General features: G+C 46.2%; 1 protein-coding gene across 1 annotated transcript in view; it reads left to right on the plus strand.

The window, feature by feature from the left end:
* LOC307226505 (proprotein convertase subtilisin/kexin type 5-like) overlaps positions 1 to 19,808 on the plus strand; it is a gene marked incomplete at its 5' end in the record, with an annotated part of 64,566 nt that overhangs the window by 28,355 nt on the left and 16,403 nt on the right. The window contains 4 exons of the mRNA XM_079995206.1: positions 12,803 to 12,845; positions 14,373 to 14,515; positions 16,551 to 16,751; positions 17,973 to 18,206. Of these exons, the coding sequence (XP_079851332.1) occupies positions 12,803 to 12,845; positions 14,373 to 14,515; positions 16,551 to 16,751; positions 17,973 to 18,206 (621 nt within the window). The remainder of the gene's footprint in view (positions 1 to 12,802; positions 12,846 to 14,372; positions 14,516 to 16,550; positions 16,752 to 17,972; positions 18,207 to 19,808) is intronic.

Below are 19,808 nucleotides of genomic sequence, written 5' to 3' on the forward strand. Positions count from 1 at the left end.
AATGCAGGTACAGTTTTTGCACTGTAAAAGGGTCTGAGGCAGCCTGCACTCTGGGCAGAAACAGGTTTGTTTCTTTTCTCAGAGGTCATTTCCACAGTCAGTGAAAATGTGGTGTCAGGGAAGGGGGTTGCCTATAACCTGAACCTCTGAATATCCTTCTGTGAGGCTTTTTCCGGAGAGTTCTATATATGAAGCTTTCCTGTTCCCACCTTCAGATGAATATGTGAAATAGAAGAGGTGCAATGAGTGTAAAACTATGTAAAAAAACCCAGAAACCCACTCTTCCACCCAATCTCTGCATGTAGATACGCTGTTTGATGAGGTCTCGGGACAGTTGAAGGTCTTGTGGGAGAATCCAAAGTGTAGGGGTCCAAGATTATGGGGCATTGAAGACCTGTTGCTATTTTGGCAGCAGATCCCTGTCTCCAGTGTCCTAGGGCCACCCAATCAACATGAAAGGGAAGCTTTTCAGCCACTGAGGTCTTCTCACTCTTTGTGCCGATGGGAGCCAATCCAAGTGAAAAGAGGTGAGTCAATCACTGGTGATTGGCTCCCAGGGTCACTCTTTTTTTAAAAAAAAAATATTTTATTTAGGATTTTCTTGTTTTACAGAAGTGTAATGCCTCGTATTTCCCCCCCCCCCATGTAACATTTTTACAAATCCGTTTCATCCTCCTAGGGTCACTCTTGAGAAAGCACAGCGAGGAGTAGCTGTTCTGCTTGCTTTAAAGCTAACCTTTAAGGGTAGGGCTGCCATAATTCTGGAATTTCCTGGACATAGCTGGGATTTGCCTGTCAAAAATGGTGTCTGGGCAGAATTTTTAGAAAAAATAGGTTAAAAACTTTTGAGATTTTCCAAAAATCCTAACCCTAACCCTTCAACAACTTTGCCAAAAGAAAAGCTCAACAACTCTTGCGTTGGAACTACAAGTAAACACAACTTAAATGACTCTGAGTATTGCCATACTCCAAATCATTTGCCCATGATAGAAGATAGTAGATCTAGCTAGCTGAAAGGCAACACATGGAGACCTCCATTGATCATTGAAGTGCATCCCTAATTATTATTATTGCCTACAATTATATTCTTATATAATCTTAAAGAAGGGGTGTGACTGGGAGGAAGTATGGCTGTGGCTATCATGAAGGCACCCTGCAGTTCTAAATTTATATTCATACTACTAGTGCCATGGCAGAATTCCTAGGTGCACTCAATACTCCTTGCTTCAAATCATTTATCTGGATCACCTTGTTAGCATTCTCCCACTCTAGGGCCTTACTGGGGTAAAAGAGCATCAACATTTTATAGCACTTGTTTTAGCATGTGGTGACTGATCTTCTCTCTGTGTCCTTTTTAACCTATCATTGTCTTTAAATGGCATGCTGAGTATCCAGTTGAGAAACTTCCCAATCTCTCCTCTCTGTCTTTCTGAGAAGCTCATGCAGGCACAAATAAAACCTTTCCTTAAAACCATCTTTTAAATTTAAATTGTATTTAGTGCAGGCATATTTGCAAGTGAGATGTAATAACTTGAAAAGGGTTCTGCAGATTCCATTTCGTATGCATCCTATACAGAGATAGGAAAGAAAGAGCAAGACAAGGATGGCTTTGGAATATTGAAAGAAGCTAATGATGCATCTAAAGGACACAACTGTCACATTTATGAGTTGATGGCTGGAACTATGGCAGTTACATTTTTCACTAGGAGAAAGTATTTTGGTTTCTGTTGGAAAGAAAGCCCACACACAAACAAAAAGACACTGTATCTCAAAATCATGCCTGATGATGAATAGCTACAATACCTAGCAAGACGGAGAGCTTGGCCTTATCTATTGACCTAGCAGATAAAATTAAGGGTGTTGTCTCTTGTGTCATAACCAGTTTGTCACAAGATCATAAAGCCTAGACTCTTGAATTTCTCATCTGCATTCTATTCTACATCAGTAAGATGCACAGACATAAAAGTCTCAAAGTTACATTGAACCTCACATGTAAAAACTTCCAAAAAGATAGGGAAACACACCTCATGTGTTATAGAAACGCCCCCCCCCTTATCTGAAAACTATCCTTATTATAAGTCCTTCCCCAAACAGAGCCTAAGATTTGTATAGCTGCTTGCCTTTCTCTTGAGCAGCAAAATACTTCCTGTTCTACCGTATCTTTCGCCCCATAGGACACACTTTTTCCCCTCCAAAAATGAAGGGGAAATCTGGGTGCGTCCTATGGGGCTAATGCAGGCTTTCGCTGAAGCTTGGAGAGCGAGAGGGGTCAGTGTGCACCGACCCCTCTCGCTCTCCAGGTTTCAGGAAGACATCCGCAGCCGTGGCAGCCCTGCAGGAGGTCCGGCAGGGCTGTCTAGGCTGCGGATAGCAGCCTGCTTCCCGGAGCATCGGGCGCCCTGAAAGCAGAGCGCCCGGCACTTTGGGAGCGCATCCGCAGCCTGGGCAGCCCTGTGGGAGTTCTCCGCAGGGCTCCCCACGCTGCGGATAGCAGCCTGCCACCCGGCGGGCGGGGCGCCCTGAAGCAGAGCGCCCCACGCGCCGGACAGAGATCCACAGAGTGGGGAGCCCTGCAGGAGTTCCCCGCAGGGTTCCCCACACTGCGGATAGCAGCCTGCCGCCCGGCGGGCGGGGCGCCCTGAAGCAGGAACCAGGCGCAGCACCTGGTTCGGTTTCCCTGACCTGCTTTTGGGGGGGAAATAAAGGAAAAAATGTTTTCCTTTATTTCCCCCCCAAAAAACTAGGTGCGTCCTATGGGACGGAGCATCTTATGGGACGAAAAATACGGTACTTCATTTGAGAGCTTCACGTGAGTTGGAATTCTGAAAACTTGATTGCTGATTCTCTCCTGAGCAGCACTTTGCAAATACCATCAAAGATCTTGAAGTCAGCTGGACCAAGTCAAAGATCCATGTAATCCTGTACTGAGCATCCAAAGCTCTTTTAACCATACTTTCCTGATTTAAATGAAACCGGAAGCCCTAACTTCCTGCTTTGTTTGCCAGCTTGTATGAAAGGAGGAGTAAAGGGACTGTGTGAATGGGCCTGCTCATCTTCAGCCAAGATATGATAATCGAAACTCTTTGCTTCTGACTATCAGCGGCCTGAGGCCCGCAGTCCCTTGTTGTCAGCTGAATTTAAGCATGAGGAACTGAGATTGACAGATTCATCCATCCATCCCTACACAAACCTAAACCAACCTTTCCCAACCTCAGGCCCCCATACATTGGATTACAGCTCTCAAGATCCCTCACCACTGACCCTGCTCACGAGGGATGATGGGAGTTGTAGTCCAACAAGATTGGGAAAGACGGCTCTAGATGACTTTGCCCTGCAGTTTTGTGTAGGTGTTGAACAGGATGGGGGACAGAATGGACCCCCGAAGCACTTTATAAACCAAATGAGCCCCTGTAGTACTGCCTTCTGAGACTGATGCTCTAAGAAGGACTGGAGTCAACATAATGACATGTTTCCTAAACCCAACTCAGTTGTTAACTGTTCAAAGCAGTAATCAATTTTGCACCTTTGAAGAAAATGCCACAACAGTATAAATGAAATTATATCATCATTGTTGTTATGTACTGGGTTGAATAGGATCCAAACTGCAGCAGTCTGATTGGCCCTAGAACAATAGGATCCAAAAGGCAGCAGCCTGATTGGTCCTAGAACAATAGGATTCAGAATGCAGCAGTCTGATTGGTCCTAGAACAATGCAGCAGTATGATTGGTTGGCAGGAACTACCCAATCATGCTCCAGATAGAAGTGAATCCACAACCTGATTGGCTTACAGTAGAATTCCGGAATTAGCCAATCATGTGCAGCCCATTGTGTAAATAATGTATATAAAGCAGATACCTTGAGGGGACATTCATTCATTCCTCCTCACCACTATGAGCTGAATAAAGAGCATGAAATCACTTTGCGACTCTGAGTATATTTCACTGGCGACGAAGGTGGGATCCCGCTGAGCTGACTGCCACACACAGCACCGCAGCACCGCCACCTGCCGCATCGCTGCCTCGCACCGTGTATCCAGGCTTCAGCTCCGGGACACAAGGAACTCAGAATGGCAACCAACAGCAGCTTTTCGCCGTTCAACCCAGCATCCGGAGACTGGGAAGCATACGCCTCCCGTTTCACCTTCCTCCTAGAAGCCAAAGGGGTCACCGATGAAGAAGACGCCAAGAAGAGGGCAATATTCTTCAGCGTCTGCGGAGAGGAGACGTTTGAAATCGCCCGGGCTCTCCTTGCGCCTGAAGACGTCGCTACTGTTCCATACAAAACAATAATGGAACAGCTGAAGGGGCACTTTTCGCCGCAGCCCTCAGTGGTGGCTCATCGAAATGCCTTCTACGCAAAGCGGCAAGCCCCTGGGGAAACCATAACTGGGTTTATGACCTCTCTCCGCCAAGCCGCCCGGTTCTGCAACTTCTCAGAGCTGGAGAACATGCTTCGTGACCGCCTCGTCGGTGGCCTGAGGGATGAGAAGCTGCAACGACGCCTCTACGCTAAGAAGGACCTAACGTTCCAGGTCGCTCTGGAGGAGGCCCTGGCAACGGAAGCTGCCGAGAGGTCGACGCAAGAGGCACGGCCGAGCCAGCCATCCCAACCGAGGGTCCACCATGAAGACCTCACCGACGACTCAGGATCCAACAGGGAGGAGGTGCACCGAGTACAGCAGCGCACTCAAGCAGCCCACATACCACAGCTGCCTCGACGAGAAGGAGGGAACTGCGCAAGCTGCGGAGAAAGTCACGAGAGGAGGACCTGCCGTTTCCGCAACGCAGAGTGCAGGCAGTGCAGAAAATCGGGACACATCGCCCGGGTGTGTCGGGCTCGGCCCACCCGACGCCAGGCATCAGATGACCAATCCAAGAGCCCCAGGTCCCGGGGCCCAACGCACCAAGGCAACTCGACTGAGCTCACGGACTTCCAGGTATACCAGTTGCCCCACCCCAACGTAGAGAAAATTTATGTTGACGTACAGATAGAGGGGGCCCCATGCCGCATGGAGCTTGACACGGGTTCAACTCTATCCATAATCTCGGCAAGGACCTTAAGGAAACTGTGTCCTACTGGGGGTCCCAAACTCAGGCCGGCCCCATTCACCCTCCGGGACTTCCAGAAACGTAAGGTCCCCACAATGGGGGTGGGGACCTTCAGGGTGCAATACCGAGGGCGGACGCGGCAACTGGAATTGCTGGTGGTCAAGGGCCCCTACATTAGCTTACTGGGATTGGCATGGTTTGGACCACTGGGGCTAGCCGTCACCGGGGTGAACCACACTAGCTTACAAGTGGACGTGGACGCCATATGCAAGGAATTTCCGGGGGTTTTTGATGGGAAATTGGGACAGTATACGGGCCCCCCAATTGCTCTACAGCTTGACCCCGCAGTACGACCGGTCAGGCTCAAGGCCCGCCGGGTCCCGTTCGCCCTGAAACCCCGTATAGACGAGGAATTGGACCGGCTTGTGGAGCAAGGAGTGCTGGAGCCGGTGCCTAATGCCCCCTGGGAAACCCCAATTGTCACACCCGTCAAGCCTAATGGTTCGGTCCGCATCTGCGCAGACTACAAATGTACCATAAACAAGGCCCTTACGGCCCATGCATACCCAGTGCCAGTGGTCAGCCATGTTCTTGCCACCCTGGCTGGGTCGAAAATTTTTGGCAAGCTGGACTTGGCCCAAGCATATCAACAGCTGCCAGTAGATGAGGCCACAGCAGAGGCACAGACGATTGTGACGCACAGAGGAGCATTCAGGGTAAAGCGGCTGCAATTCGGTATCAGCGTGGCACCAGGCATATTCCAGAATCTAATGGACTCTCTACTTAAAGGGATTCCTGGCGTCACCCCCTTCTTCGATGATGTGTTGATTACCGGGCCCACACCAGAGGAGTTTGAGGACCGCCTCCGCACCGTTCTGCACCGTTTCCAGACGGCGGGTCTCAAGGTGAAGCGGGAAAAATGTCTACTAGGAGTGCCTCAGGTGGACTTTCTGGGATTTATGGTGGACGCAGAAGGGGTCCACCCGACTGGGGACAAGGTACGGGCCATTTGTGATGCCCCAGCGCCCAAGAACAAGACTGAACTTCAGGCCTTCTTGGGACTATTGAACTTTTACCATTCCTTCCTTCCCCACAAGGCGGCGGTAGCGGAGCCCCTACACAGACTCCTGGACAAGCGGGCCCCTTGGGTGTGGGGCCAGCGCCAGGAGGCCGCATTCCAGGCAGTCAAGGACTTGCTTGTCTCAAACTCGGTCTTGGCACACTTCGACGAGAGGCTGCCGGTGGTGCTAGCATGCGACGCCTCGCCCTATGGAATTGGCGCTGTCCTGGGACACCAACTCCCGGATGGAAGAGAGGTACCAGTGGCATACTTTTCCCAGACACTCAACGCAACCGAGCGGAACTACTCGCAAATCGACAAGGAGGGTCTGGCAATCGTGAAGGGAGTAAAAAAATTCCATGATTTCTTGTACGGGCGGCCCTTCACCGTGGTGACTGACCACAAGCCGTTGCTTGGCTTGTTTGCCCCTGAAAAGCAGACCCCCCAAGTGCTGTCTCCTCGCGTCCTCAGGTGGTCAATTTTCCTTGCCAGCTACCAGTATGCACTGATTCACCGTCCAGGGAAGGCGATGGGCCATGCGGACGCCCTCAGCAGGCTACCACTACCGGAAACAGGCCCCGACCCAGCACCTGCACAAGAGGTTATGAGCCTGGAGCTGCTTCCTGACCGCCCCATTCAGGCACAAGAAGTTGCACACCATTCCAAGAAAGATAGGGTCATCTCCCGGGTCCTGGACTGGGTGTGGAGGGGATGGCCCAGCAGCAGCCCCGGGCCAGAATTCGCCGGCTACACAACCCGCAAACATGAACTGTCGGCCCACAAGGGGTGCCTGTTATGGGGAAGCAGGGTCGTTGTTCCCCAGCCCCTCCGCAAAAGGGTCCTCACAGCCCTACACGAGACACACCCAGGGGTAGTAAGAATGAAGGCCCTTGCCAGGAGTTATGTGTGGTGGCCAGGGATCGACGGAGAGATAGAGGCCTGGGTCAAACACTGCCAGGCCTGCCAAGAATCCCGCCCAGATCCCCCAAGGGCCCCAGTCCAGTCCTGGGAGTCCGCCCGAGCACCATGGTCACGCCTGCATGTGGACTTCGCTGGCCCCTTTCAGGGGAAAACATTCTTCATAGTGGTGGACTCCTACACCAAATGGCTGGAAGTCGCACTGGTACCGTCCACTTCTACGTCCGCAGCCATCCGGGTACTACGCAGGCTGTTTGCAACCCACGGGCTCCCTGACACTCTCGTCTCAGACAACGGGACTGCATTTACGTCAGGAGAATTCCAAACCTTCACAACGCAGAACGCCATCCGCCACATCCGTTCGGCGCCATTCCACCCTGCCACCAATGGCCAAGCAGAACGCATGGTGCGGACCACCAAGGACACCCTTCGCCGTATGACACAAGGGGATTGGGAGTACCGCCTTGCCACATTCCTTCTAGCACAGCACAGCACCCCCAGCTCAACGACTGGCCGGAGCCCCGCTGAACTACTAATGGGTCGGCGCCTTGCAATCAGATTGGACCGCCTTCACCCCGATAGAGCTCAGGATGAGGCAGTGGTGGGGGAAGGCAAGAACCCCCGGACCTTCGAGGCTCAGGACCCAGTGTACGCAAAGAATTTTGGGGCAGGCCCAGCATGGGTACCCGCCACAGTCACCAGGGTCACTGGCCCCGTGTCGTATGAGGTGCTAACGGATGGGGGGCAATGCTGGCGCCGCCACTGCGACCAGATACGGCGACGATTCCCAGGAGAAAACCAGGAGGAGGAAAGGGCAGAGGAGTCCCAAGGGAACAGAGGGGCAGTGAGGCCCATAGAGCACGAGGGGCCAGCAGGAGAGGCAGAATCAGTAAATACAGAGAGGACCCACGAGGCCGAAAGGACACCGGAACCAGAACCACGACTGAGTGAGCCGGTTGCGCCAGACCAAACAGCCCCATCACAGCCAGCATCCTTGGAACACGAGCCAGAACCTGAACCCCGGACCAGGGAACACCCCAGGCCGCAACGCACACGTAGGCCGCCGGCGTACCTCGAGGACTATGAATGCGACCTCCCGGGCAGGACTGGAACTTAGAGGGGAGGGGTGTTATGTACTGGGTTGAATAGGATCCAAACTGCAGCAGTCTGATTGGCCCTAGAACAATAGGATCCAAAAGGCAGCAGCCTGATTGGTCCTAGAACAATAGGATTCAGAATGCAGCAGTCTGATTGGTCCTAGAACAATGCAGCAGTATGATTGGTTGGCAGGAACTACCCAATCATGCTCCAGATAGAAGTGAATCCACAACCTGATTGGCTTACAGTAGAATTCCGGAATTAGCCAATCATGTGCAGCCCATTGTGTAAATAATGTATATAAAGCAGATACCTTGAGGGGACATTCATTCATTCCTCCTCACCACTATGAGCTGAATAAAGAGCATGAAATCACTTTGCGACTCTGAGTATATTTCAATTGTGCATTGTTATTTTGCTTATTTAATTAGAAGGGGGGGGGAGAAAAGCTTGTTGCTCTAGAAAGCAGATCACCCTCCATTTTTCTGATTTCAATGGAAATTTAAATTGATGCTGTATGTATATATGAATTGTTTTGCAAACTTCTGCAATCAAAACAGTATGTGATAGGTTGGAAGCTTTATTGCAGATTGTCTTCTAGGTTGAAAAGGTATTGGGTATTTTTAGTACACACACCCTTTTCTCACTATATTAAAGTATAGTTAAATGTCAAAGCATGAACCTTGTTATACGAAGTAAGGTCTCTTTCCTGCTGCATGCTTAGGACTGGGATGCACAGATAGGGAGGTGAGTCTGAATTTGAGTGGAAATATACTGTTGAACTGAAATTTGCCTGGTATGCCTAAAGCATCGCCTGTAGTCCTAGTTTGTTGTTTATAGATGCCCACATGGTTGATTTTCCCCAACATTGAGTGCAGCACACTGACAGCTTCCTCAGGTAATTTCTTGTTTTCGTTTACAAACTTTAAAGCAGTCACAGTTCTAAACAATTGCTTTTGGCAAGAGAGCTGGTTTTCTCTCAAAAAAGACATCCAGTATACTTGGAAAGATGATATAGTAAAATAGGTTCCTGATTGAATGCTGAATACAATACGTTAGAATTATGGGAGATCCACAGGGACCATGTGAGTCCTGATTAGATAAGAGAAGGTGATGTCTTTCTGAGTTTGTTCTCCCCAAGAGTTGTTGCTCTTTAATCATTTTAACTTTAAGAATAAATAATCATAATAAATTAATTATACTCTGCCCATCTGACTGGTTTCCCCAGCCACTCTGGGCAGCTCCCAACAGAATAAAACATAAAATGTTAAAAACTTCCCTAAACAGGACTGCCTTCAGATGTCTTCTAAATCTTCAACTGCCTGACCTTAAGGGAGTGAAATATCCAACACATTTGGCATAAGGTTTAGGGAATACAAAATGTATTGTCACAGCAAATTCCAAGCAAATTATATGTAGTCCAGTAATGAACTCAGAGTGGTGCCTGACTTTGGCTGCAGTCTTAATGCCTGTTTACCTGGGAGTAGATGTGCCAACTTGAATAAAATATGGGGGGGGGGGCAAGTATTATGCCCTGCATAATTGATCACATGACGTGGTGCATGGACACCATTTGAATGGCAATGCCCATCAACTTGGGGGGTGGCTCCTTCAAATATATTTTTGGGGGGCTGAAGCCCCTGGGGGTTGGCTCCTTTGCCTGGGAGTAAGCCCCAGTGAATTCAGCTGAGATTTATTTCTGAGCAGACATGCAGAAGATTGTTCTCTTTCACACATGCTCAAATTCCTGCACAGTCATCAACTCATTTAGCATAAGTTAAGTCCCAATCTACAAAACTGAACTATGGCATCCAATTCTTTTCCTTATTATGAGGCTGAATCATATGACAACTGAAGCAAGGCCCATGTTTAAGAGTGAGAGAAATAATTAGTCCTGTTTTTTAAAAGACCCTTTGATTTCCAATTCCAAAAATATTTCTATGAGTGCTTATTTAAAACTGGCCTTTGGTTAGCAATAACAATGAATTTTGTGTTGGGGATGGCACAATGTAAAGACATGTGTTTTACTGTTGGTTATTGTCAGAGCTGCCTCTAGGTCCCAGCTCACAGAGGACCAACGCTAGGCTGTAGTTATGTACAAAAGTCTTTATTGAGGTTCAGTTTCCATTTCAAAGCCGCAGCGCGCAGCTCTACGTCTTAAAGCCTAGACCGGCGAAGTACCGTCTGAGTCTCCTCCCCTATGACAGCAGTTTAAGATCCTAGCTCTGCTCCACCTTTTATGCTGCTCTCTCCTCCTCTGGGTCCTCCTGCCCGCTGGGGCATTGCCCTTTCTGGACTCTTCCGACGCTGAGTCGCTTAGCTCCTCCCCCTCCCTCCGGCGGGCTTTAGGACCCGGTTCCCAATCCTCACTCTCTGCTGTCCCGCGCTCCTGTACATTTGAACTTGCCTCTCGCGCCAACCCAGTGACCTTCCTCCTGACCGTTACACTGCTTCTGTCACTGCTTCCCTCTTCCGGGATACTGGCCAGATCTGACCTCTCCTCCGTTGTCTGACTCCCCGATGGAGGTGTGGTCAGCCCTGCCTTATCTTCTCTCCCTGGTGGGGAATGCACTGGCCCCGATCCTTGGGACTCTTCCCCCCCACTCTGCTCTGGTGGGGAAGCTGGTCCTGATTTCCAACTACTGCTCTGGGAGTCTCTGCTCCCCCCTTGCTCCTGGGGCGTTCCCCTTGGGAACCCCCTACCCCTGGCCACTGGCGCCCCCTTCTGTGAATCTTCCGATTCGCTGGAGAGGCTCGTGGAATCCCTCGGTCCACTGTCCTCTTCTCCTACGCTCCCCTCGGATTCCTCCCCCTCGCTCTCCATCTCCTCTCCTCCCTGTGCCTCTGCTCCTGAACCCCTGACAGTTATGTATAAATTTGGTGGCATAATTTATTTTATGTTGTACCTCATCCTTGTATCAGCACTGATGAAAAATGGGCTATAAATATTTCCTAAAAATAATAATAAATAGTTCATTAAAAGTCGGCTGCAGTATTGATGTCAGTAGCTGGATTTAAAAAAAAAAAAAAAGGAATACTGAAAACCAGCAGTCTTTCTTGAGAGACTTGCTCTTCTAGAGGGACTACACAGCCATCACTTAGATGTGCCAGTGCTTTTTTATATAGAAAAATGGTGTTGCTACTCACAATGATCCTGCTTTTCACAATCCCCCTTTTAGCTTCAGTTGCCTGCTTGCTCTCCAAACCCTCCATTTACCTTACTGGAAGATTGGGGGGGGTAGTGTTGGTACTGTGAATCGTTGAGTACCGTCAGAAAAATACTGTTGAATGTGACCTTCCAGATGCTTCTGGTCTCCATCTCCCATCAGTCCCAACATGGTCAATCACAAGCATCTGGTGGGGCAAATGAAGTTGTGCTGTTCTCCTGGCTCCTGAGCGCTGCGTATGCTTCCTGGGAGGAAGAGAGGGAGGGGCAAGACAGTGAGAGCTCAGCTGGTATGGGCATGGCAACAGGAGTGTCAAATGGGCGCCACACCTGTTGAGCTTCCCATTGACTTCCAAGGTGTTTGGAAGCCCACCTGTGCTGTTCCTCTGTCTGCTACTGTGGCTGGTGGTATGGTTTCCTGTGAGTTGTATTCCAGCAACATCTGGAGGACCCAAGGACATCTCTGACTTAGAGCGTGACTATCTTCTAGGTCAGTATGTATTATAGGATTGAAGCCTGAAACTAACTGTCAAGAAACATCAACTATACAAGCAATCTCATTATGTGAAGATCACTCTGTGCAAGCAATTATACTTCCAGTGGGAGCTGCTTCAAAAAGGAGAGGGCTGTCCTATCTGCCACCAGTGCAAGTATTAGGCATTGTCTGGGGAGGGGAAAGTGGAAATAGGTATCTATTAGATGATGCCTGTGATATCAAAAGGGGGCACACCAAAAGTCTGTCCCCAGCCTACCAATGTAATTTTGATAATCTTAGCAATTTAGAAATGTAATTTTTCTGTTCTCTGGAAAAACTGTTTTTTTACAAGAATATATAATCTGCATTCTTACACCTTTCACCTGCATGAAAATAACTAGTGATTGCCTTCTTTAGCACTGTTCTGCTCAGTGTTCCCATATGTCTTTGACTATTATGTCTTTCGGAACCAGAGTCTTCTTAAGAAATAGGCCTGAGTTTATACTAGTGTGGTTCAGTGACTGGAGTGTTAAACAAAGACTGGAGAGACTTAGGTTAAAATCCCCACTTGCTTATGAAACTCACTGGGTGAACATGGTCATGAAACTCGCTGTCTTGAAGCCTAACTTACTTCACAGGTTTACTGTGAGGATAAAATGGAATTGACGGTCCTTTGTAAGTTCCTCAAAAGAAAGGCAAGATATAAATATAATGAATAAAGAAGGTAAGTTATACAGTTTGAGGCTAGTCCTTATGAAGTCTTTATGTATCCAGAATTCTAGGGACAGCAAATTTAAGCCAGGCAATAAAAACTTGCTATCAAAGAAAAACTGTATATCAAAGGAGACATTTTTCACCAAAGCTATTTAAATTAGAATGGTCATCATCATCATCAACAACAACGATGTTGATAGCATTCCCTATTTATCTAAGCATTTCTTAATTTCCCACTGTTCATTTAGGCAATTGAGATTTGGATACATGAGAAACTGGCACAGTATTTTGTTTCCAATGTGTGGTTTGCTTTTAATTCCAGATGACCCAAGATCCTGCACATCATGCATTCATAGTTATTACATGTAAGTTTATTACTCTCTTCCCCACTTTCCCTCTCTTTCTCTATTTTCTGAAACACAACAGTGTCTTAGATATTTCAGAGCTAAGCAGGGTGGAATATGCTGTTTGAATGGGGGGTGGCGATGGTTAATCTATAGCCCTTCAGATGACGCTGAATTACAGCTCCCATCATCAATGACCATTGGAAATGCTGGCTCAGGCTGATGGGAACAGTAGCTCAGCAACCCCTGGAGAGCCAAAGGTTAGCATAACATAACCTAGCTGTCTTCAAGGGGGGAGGGGCAAACAGTGGGTGTGATGGACAGGTTCCATTGCTGCACCATCCTGAGCTCTCTGCTGCCTCCCTCCCCTCCCCTCCCCTCCCCCTCCCCCTCTTGTAACTGGCAGTGATGTGTAGCTTTGTGAAGGCAGATAACCAACTTCATTCTGCCTGCACTGCTACAGATTTTAACTCTTGGAAACCTCAGTGAGGAAATGAAAACAGGAAGGGATTTCCAGGATAATTGCTTGAGTACCGTATTTTTCGCCCTATAGGACGCACTTCTTCCCCTCCAAAAATGAAGGGGAAATGTGTGTGCGTCCTATGGGGCGAATGCAGGCTTCAGGAAGCTATCCGCAAACCTTGGGAGCCCGGCGTGATTTCCCTCGGGCTCCCAGGGCTTGCGGATGGCAGCCCAAGCCAGAAAGGCCAGGAGAAGCCCTGCGCTCTTTAAAGGGGTTGCACGGCTTCTGCCGGTTTTGCGGGAGGTGGGGGAATTCTGGCTTGGGAACAGCCTTGCCAGCCTCTGGAGGACAGTGGGGTGAAGGCACCCCGCTGCCCTGCAGAGGCTTTGCACGCAGCCGTCCCGAAGCTAGAAGAGCAAGACAGAGCCCTCCGTCTCGCTGTTCTGGCTTGGGAACAGCCTTCCTTTGCACGCAGCCATCCCCAAGCTAGAAGAGCCAATAGAAGCCGCGCAGCCCCTTTAAAGAGTGTGCGGCTTCTGCGGGAGGTGGGGAATACTCCCAGAGTTTGTCGGGACTGGTGGGGGAAGGCTTGCGGATAGCAGCCTGTTCTGGGGGCTGGGGTCAGGGGAAGCTCGGGCTACCCCTGCCCCAGCCCCGCGCCTGGGGGTGGAAAGAAAAAAATATTTCTTTATTCCCCCCCCCCCCAAAAAAAAACCTAGGTGCGTCCTATGAGCCGGTGCGTCCTATAGGGCGAAAAATACAGTAATTTAATCCCCATGACTGTAGCTCAGTGGAAATCACACATCATCTGCCATTACAATTGTTTTCTTCACAGACCTGCTTGTACTGCTTCACAGAACCCGGGGGTAGCATGGGACAGAGTCTGAGAAAGGCTCCCTTAACTATTAAGCTACTGTACTTAAAAACATTCCTGAGTATTGTCACCCCTCATTTTAGAGGAGATGCTTGCCACACATGAGTACATTTATGAGAGGATTATGCTTGTTCATTGTAATTGTTTGATGCACCATTATCCATCCATAATGAAAATTATGATGATCAAAAATGCTTCCCTCCCCCCCCAGGTACAAGCAGCAATGCTATCGAACTTGTCCTCAGAATACATACAATGATGAAAAGTCTCTCCTTTGCATAGAGTGTCAACCAAATTGCAGAAGCTGCGACAAATATGAGTGTTACTGGTGTAAAGAAGGGTTTTTTCTTCTAGGTAAGAAAGGTGACAAGTATTTTACATGGGGAAATGATTTCATGCCTTGCCCAAGAAGGCAAAATGTGCATTCAGTTGAGAGAGACTGGGAAGGGGCAGAAATACCATTCAGTTCCCATTTCAAGCCAAATCTGTCAAAATTGCTCTTTCTCAAACAATATGAGAACCAAAACATAGCCATCCTTCAAAATTCCCACTTATCCAAATTATACAATGCAGTTCTCCAACCAAACAATGTTTGCAAAATTGTATGTATTAGGAGAAAATATGCATAAGAATGACTCAATATTTGTGAAAATAGCATTAAATAATGCACTGTATTAGGAGAAATTGCTTGTAAAAATGTGTACATTAGTCAAAACTGCATAAGCAAATACGCAAATTAAAGATCCTGGAGAATTTTCATGAGGCTTAAAAAAATGTAGACAACTGAATTGAAGATTAGAAACATGAGAAACTGAGACAACTAAAATTGGCAGATTGTTTCATCCCTAAGGGAGACTAACTACAATCTTAAATCTATGGGACTGTAGGTTCCCAACCGCCTTTTAAAAAGAATGACCCCCAGACATCTGCTTCAATAAGCCTAAAGCATTCAAGGTTAAAATTTCATTCATTTTAATTAAGTGCTTGTAAACTAAGGTTCAGGAAATAATGCCGCTAGAAGCACAAATATGTCTTCAAATCTGCACATTTAAACTTTAATCAACTTTGGATTTTAAATGTCAGCAATGAGATTCAGAGACAACCCCCTACTTTTGGGGTAAAGAGGAAATATATATTTATTAACGGAACTCCCAATGAGCCTTTCATTTTAAGCATGTTAATGCAAACTTAATTTGTTCAATATAAGAGATGAATGAATGGCACAAAGTAACTTTAGCCTGAAAATGGTTTCACATCACTTCCATTCTTTGTAGGTGACTTTTTGCAGTCAACATGTGGCATAATCCACATGCCTCCTATTATGGTGTATGGTTATGGAATTGCAGGCAGGCAAATATGCAGCCCACACTCCAGAAGTCAAGACTTGTATAGACCTGTGAAATGCACTTTGAACCTTTTATGAGGCTCAGATGTACATACCTTGTCCCCTTATCATAAGTTATTTGGACCTTGTTATCTTATTCAAACTGGATTCTCTGTGGTCAGAGGTTAAGAAAATCAAGCTTGAGGTATTATAAGGAGGTGGAGTTGTGGCTCTGCTTTACAGTTTTTCAACTTTCATATACTCCAAGCTTCAACAGAGAACCGGAGTGCTCCTGAAAGTTGGCCAGCAGTTGTAAGTAATAAGGTAGAAATTATGCTTAGAGTACTTACTTCTCTAGACTTTGTGTTGGAGGCTGTATAGCAGAGCCAAAACACAAACCTGGGTATGAGTGTATAGATCTGTAAATTATAACAAATGTGGAAATAAAAACATACCACTTTAATTCCTCCACAGAATTCAAATCTAGAAGATTTAAAATATTTGAACTGCCAGCATTTAAAACATACCAAAGTGCAATGATATCAAAATCTCCACTGTTATAACCAACAAATGTGACAAAATCCAAATATAATCATGTGCTAAACATGTTTTAACCTTATATATTTATATCTGGGTTTTACCAGATTTCACAATTAGAAATCTGCACTATAGAGATTTCAATATCTTTGCAAATTGGTATGTTTTAACTTTGATACTTCAATAACATTGGTCCTTCATACATTTTAAACATCTTGCAAATCTGAAATTTGTGGAGAGATTAAAGTTGTGCATTTTCATTTACACACTTCATTCATTGAGGAATACACTTTATATATTAATTTTACACATCTGTACACTATACACCCCGTTTTATATTTTGGCTGTGTACTTGAGGTTGGGCTGTGCATCTGCATTCTCTAGTAGAGCTAAACTTTCCTAGGGTGCCCCAGTTTGCTTAGTGGCAATTGAATCACACATTGTTCTCTACTTTCAATGCTCCAAATAATAGGACTTAGCTGGCATCAGTCACAATATGACATAAAGGCTTTTTTATTTTTCCTCCAGATGGGAAATGTGTGAGTGATTGTGGGGCTGGTTACTACAGCGATGAGGTCACAGAAGAATGTGAGCCATGCCACCGGACCTGTGCAACATGCAAAGGGTTCGACTCCAACAACTGCACTAGCTGCAAAGGAATTTTACAGTTACTCCATGGAAAGTGCGTGAACCTCAAAAGAAAGCAAGTAAATAGGAAATTCTGGAATGGTATGTTGCCCAGGCTTCCTCTGAATCCCCCCCCCCATTTCTCTCTGCCCACAACCACTGGGGGGGGAAACCTCATTGTTTCCAAACTCTCAAATAGATTTTATGTATAGAAATGTAAGTGACTGTATTTATATAGGACCAACATCAACACTTGGCAGCTTCTGGCAGTCCAGTATCCCAGCAGGGCTCACGACTAACGCCAGACCTGAACCCCATGCAAGGGGAAGGTGGATCTGCAGCAAACCGTTATATAAATTACCCTGAATGCCTCAAAATGAGTATCATTCTGTATGTATATACAGAAACTACATCTTCACTAATGCAAATAGAATATTTATATGCATCACAGAAAGAACAGACATACAGTAGTTTCTTATGAATGAAGGTGAACATTTTATGTTAGTATAAAATGCAGTGGGGGGCCGGAGCCTCTAACAGGTCACACACACACACCGCTTAACAGCAGCAACAGTCTCAGAGTGCTTCTTCCTGCACTGCCTCTGGAAGACAGAGGACCCCTCTGATAATCATTAGCTCTTCACTCACCACAGCGCTGTTGCATCTACTTTATACCACAGGAATGACTCTCGCTTGATTGAGTTACATTCCCCTATCAAGAGTATGTCAAGATTGTTTGATAGTTTAATGTTTTGATCACATCATAACCTGGTTAGGATTTATCCAGGAAAAATAAATGAGAACACATGCACTTGAAAACTACATTCCCTCCACAAACATACAGTACACATTGAGATGAACACAGTTTTGAGCATAATGATAGTAGTAAAGTATTGAATTCAACTGAATTTAGAGTGTAATCTTAATAAAATAAAAATCTTAACAATAGCATTACATGAATAAGTAAATGATAAATCATTAATATTATTGTATGATTGATTAGTACCTAATAATTAAATACATAATAATTAATAAACCCTGACATATAGCACTGTTTTGAGCATAATGATAGTTTTAGAAATCTAAGAAAAGTATTGAATTCAATTGAATTTAAGGTGTAATCTTAACAAAATAAAAATCTTAACAACAGCATTACATGAATAAGTAAATGAGAAATAATTAATATTATTGTACGATTGATTAGTACCTAATAATTAAATACATAATTAATAAACACTGACATATAGCACTTTTCTCTTACTTGCAGCTCTTATTCTGTTTCATAAATATGAATAATGATTATCAATCCTATTTTACTGCTAGAGAGACTGAAACTGCATACCTCCAATGGCTTGGGCTCTGCAGACCTGAAAGACCTCTTTCCTTATGTCCCTTCACGATCCTTACGGTCAGCCGAGAACGATCTCTTGTTGGTACCACCCGTGCACCAAATCCAGGCAGAAAGGGCACTTAAAGAGGCGTTCTCGGTGGCTGCTCCACAGTTGTGGAGGGCGTTTCCCCTGGAGGTTCGCCAAAACCCAATTGTCTGGAAACGATGTAAGACTTAAAAAAATCTGTCTTTAAATATTACTATCTACCTTGGGCTTTAATGGAAAGGGTGGGCTGCCCAGTTCACTGAATAAGGTTCCCAAGGGCTGCTTTTCTCTAAAAATGCAATACTATAAACAGGAATTTAAGGGGAAAGTTATCTACCTGAAGATGTAACCAGCTGAGGAGTATTGACTCTAAAAGACTCTACAAGCACAGATGGAATATGCCACCTGTGTTAATTTTGCCATTCTGTCTGGAGTAGTAATGATCAGCAAGGAATCAACAGCATCCCTTTAGGACTTGCAAGTGTCAAGTAAGTGTAGCTGACAGTAACAAAGTGCCTTGTCCTAATACAGCTAGAAGGTATTTTTGTCTGAATCAGGACTCACATGCCCAAACAGCTTTTGCACATGTGCTTCCTCATTTAACAGGATACCAGCTTTGCTCACTGGAAAGGCGGTGGGGGGTTAATTAATATGCAGAGCATGGTTATTCTTACTTTATGACATATCTGGAGGAGATACATAATCACTACACAGTGAAACAGCTTGTGATACTGTGTACACAACTTACATTTAAAGCATATCCAAAGCACATGAGCTCCTGCAAAGAATCTTGGGTGGTTTGTTAAGGGTGCGAAGAACTAGAGCTTTGTGAGGAGCAAACTACAGTTCACAGTACTCTTTGGGGGAACCTATGTGCTTTAAATGTATGTAGCAAGAACTAATGTATGCTCAGCCCAGGAGAAGTGGAGGAAATACACATGCAAAAAATACAAAAATCATAGGGAAATAGCAGACACATCTACAGCCTGCGTGCATGGTACATTTATGAGCAAGAGAGATGAGGGAGCAATGCCACTTCAGTGGCTCAGCCTCCCTGCCCTGGGAGAGAAGGGGCAGAATGCAGTGGCTGTGCATATATTTCTAATGTTGAAACACTGTGTGTGATCCTGCAAAGCAAAAGGGTATTCACTTCCCTTGCTTTCCTGCTCAGTGTGCTCTTTTCTAGCACCCCAAGTTGTTGAAGTGGTCTTAAGTGTTGGAAGTTTGTGTCTGGAGTATCAAGGCTGAGACCCCTTTTGAGTTCTAGACAGAGAAATGTTAGCAACAAATTTAAGTTTCTACACATGTTTTGAAGCCAAGCAAAGTGCTTCATCTGTGATCAAAGTGCCCCTTTGCCATAGCTTCCCTGTGTTCCCTGTGATATTGAATTCTAAGTGTGTGCAACATAAGGGACAGAGGCCCATGCTACATCTTATTATGGTCTCCTTGTGTGTGGGGTGTGTGTGTGTGTGTGTGTGTGTGTGTGTGTGTATTATATGTGATGTGATTGGTTGCAGAGCTACACATATCATACACTATGTTGTGACAACATGGAGCTGTTGTTGACACAGGGATGGCTTAAAAATGGTTTCCCCCTTTCCAATGAAGTCAAGAAGAGTAAAATTTTAGGTTGGTATCAAAATATGCCCTTGACGGGAGGATGACAATGAATTGAGAGGGTATTGTTTGGGTTTTGGAAGAAGTATTCCTCTCCTGCCTGCTACCCCATCCCACCCATATATCTGGCACCATGTGGCATATGTTCACTAGTGGAGTGACTCTG

Source organism: Podarcis cretensis, assembly GCF_951804945.1.
Source record: "Podarcis cretensis genome assembly, chromosome: 11".
Taxonomy (NCBI): Eukaryota; Metazoa; Chordata; class Lepidosauria; order Squamata; family Lacertidae; genus Podarcis; species Podarcis cretensis.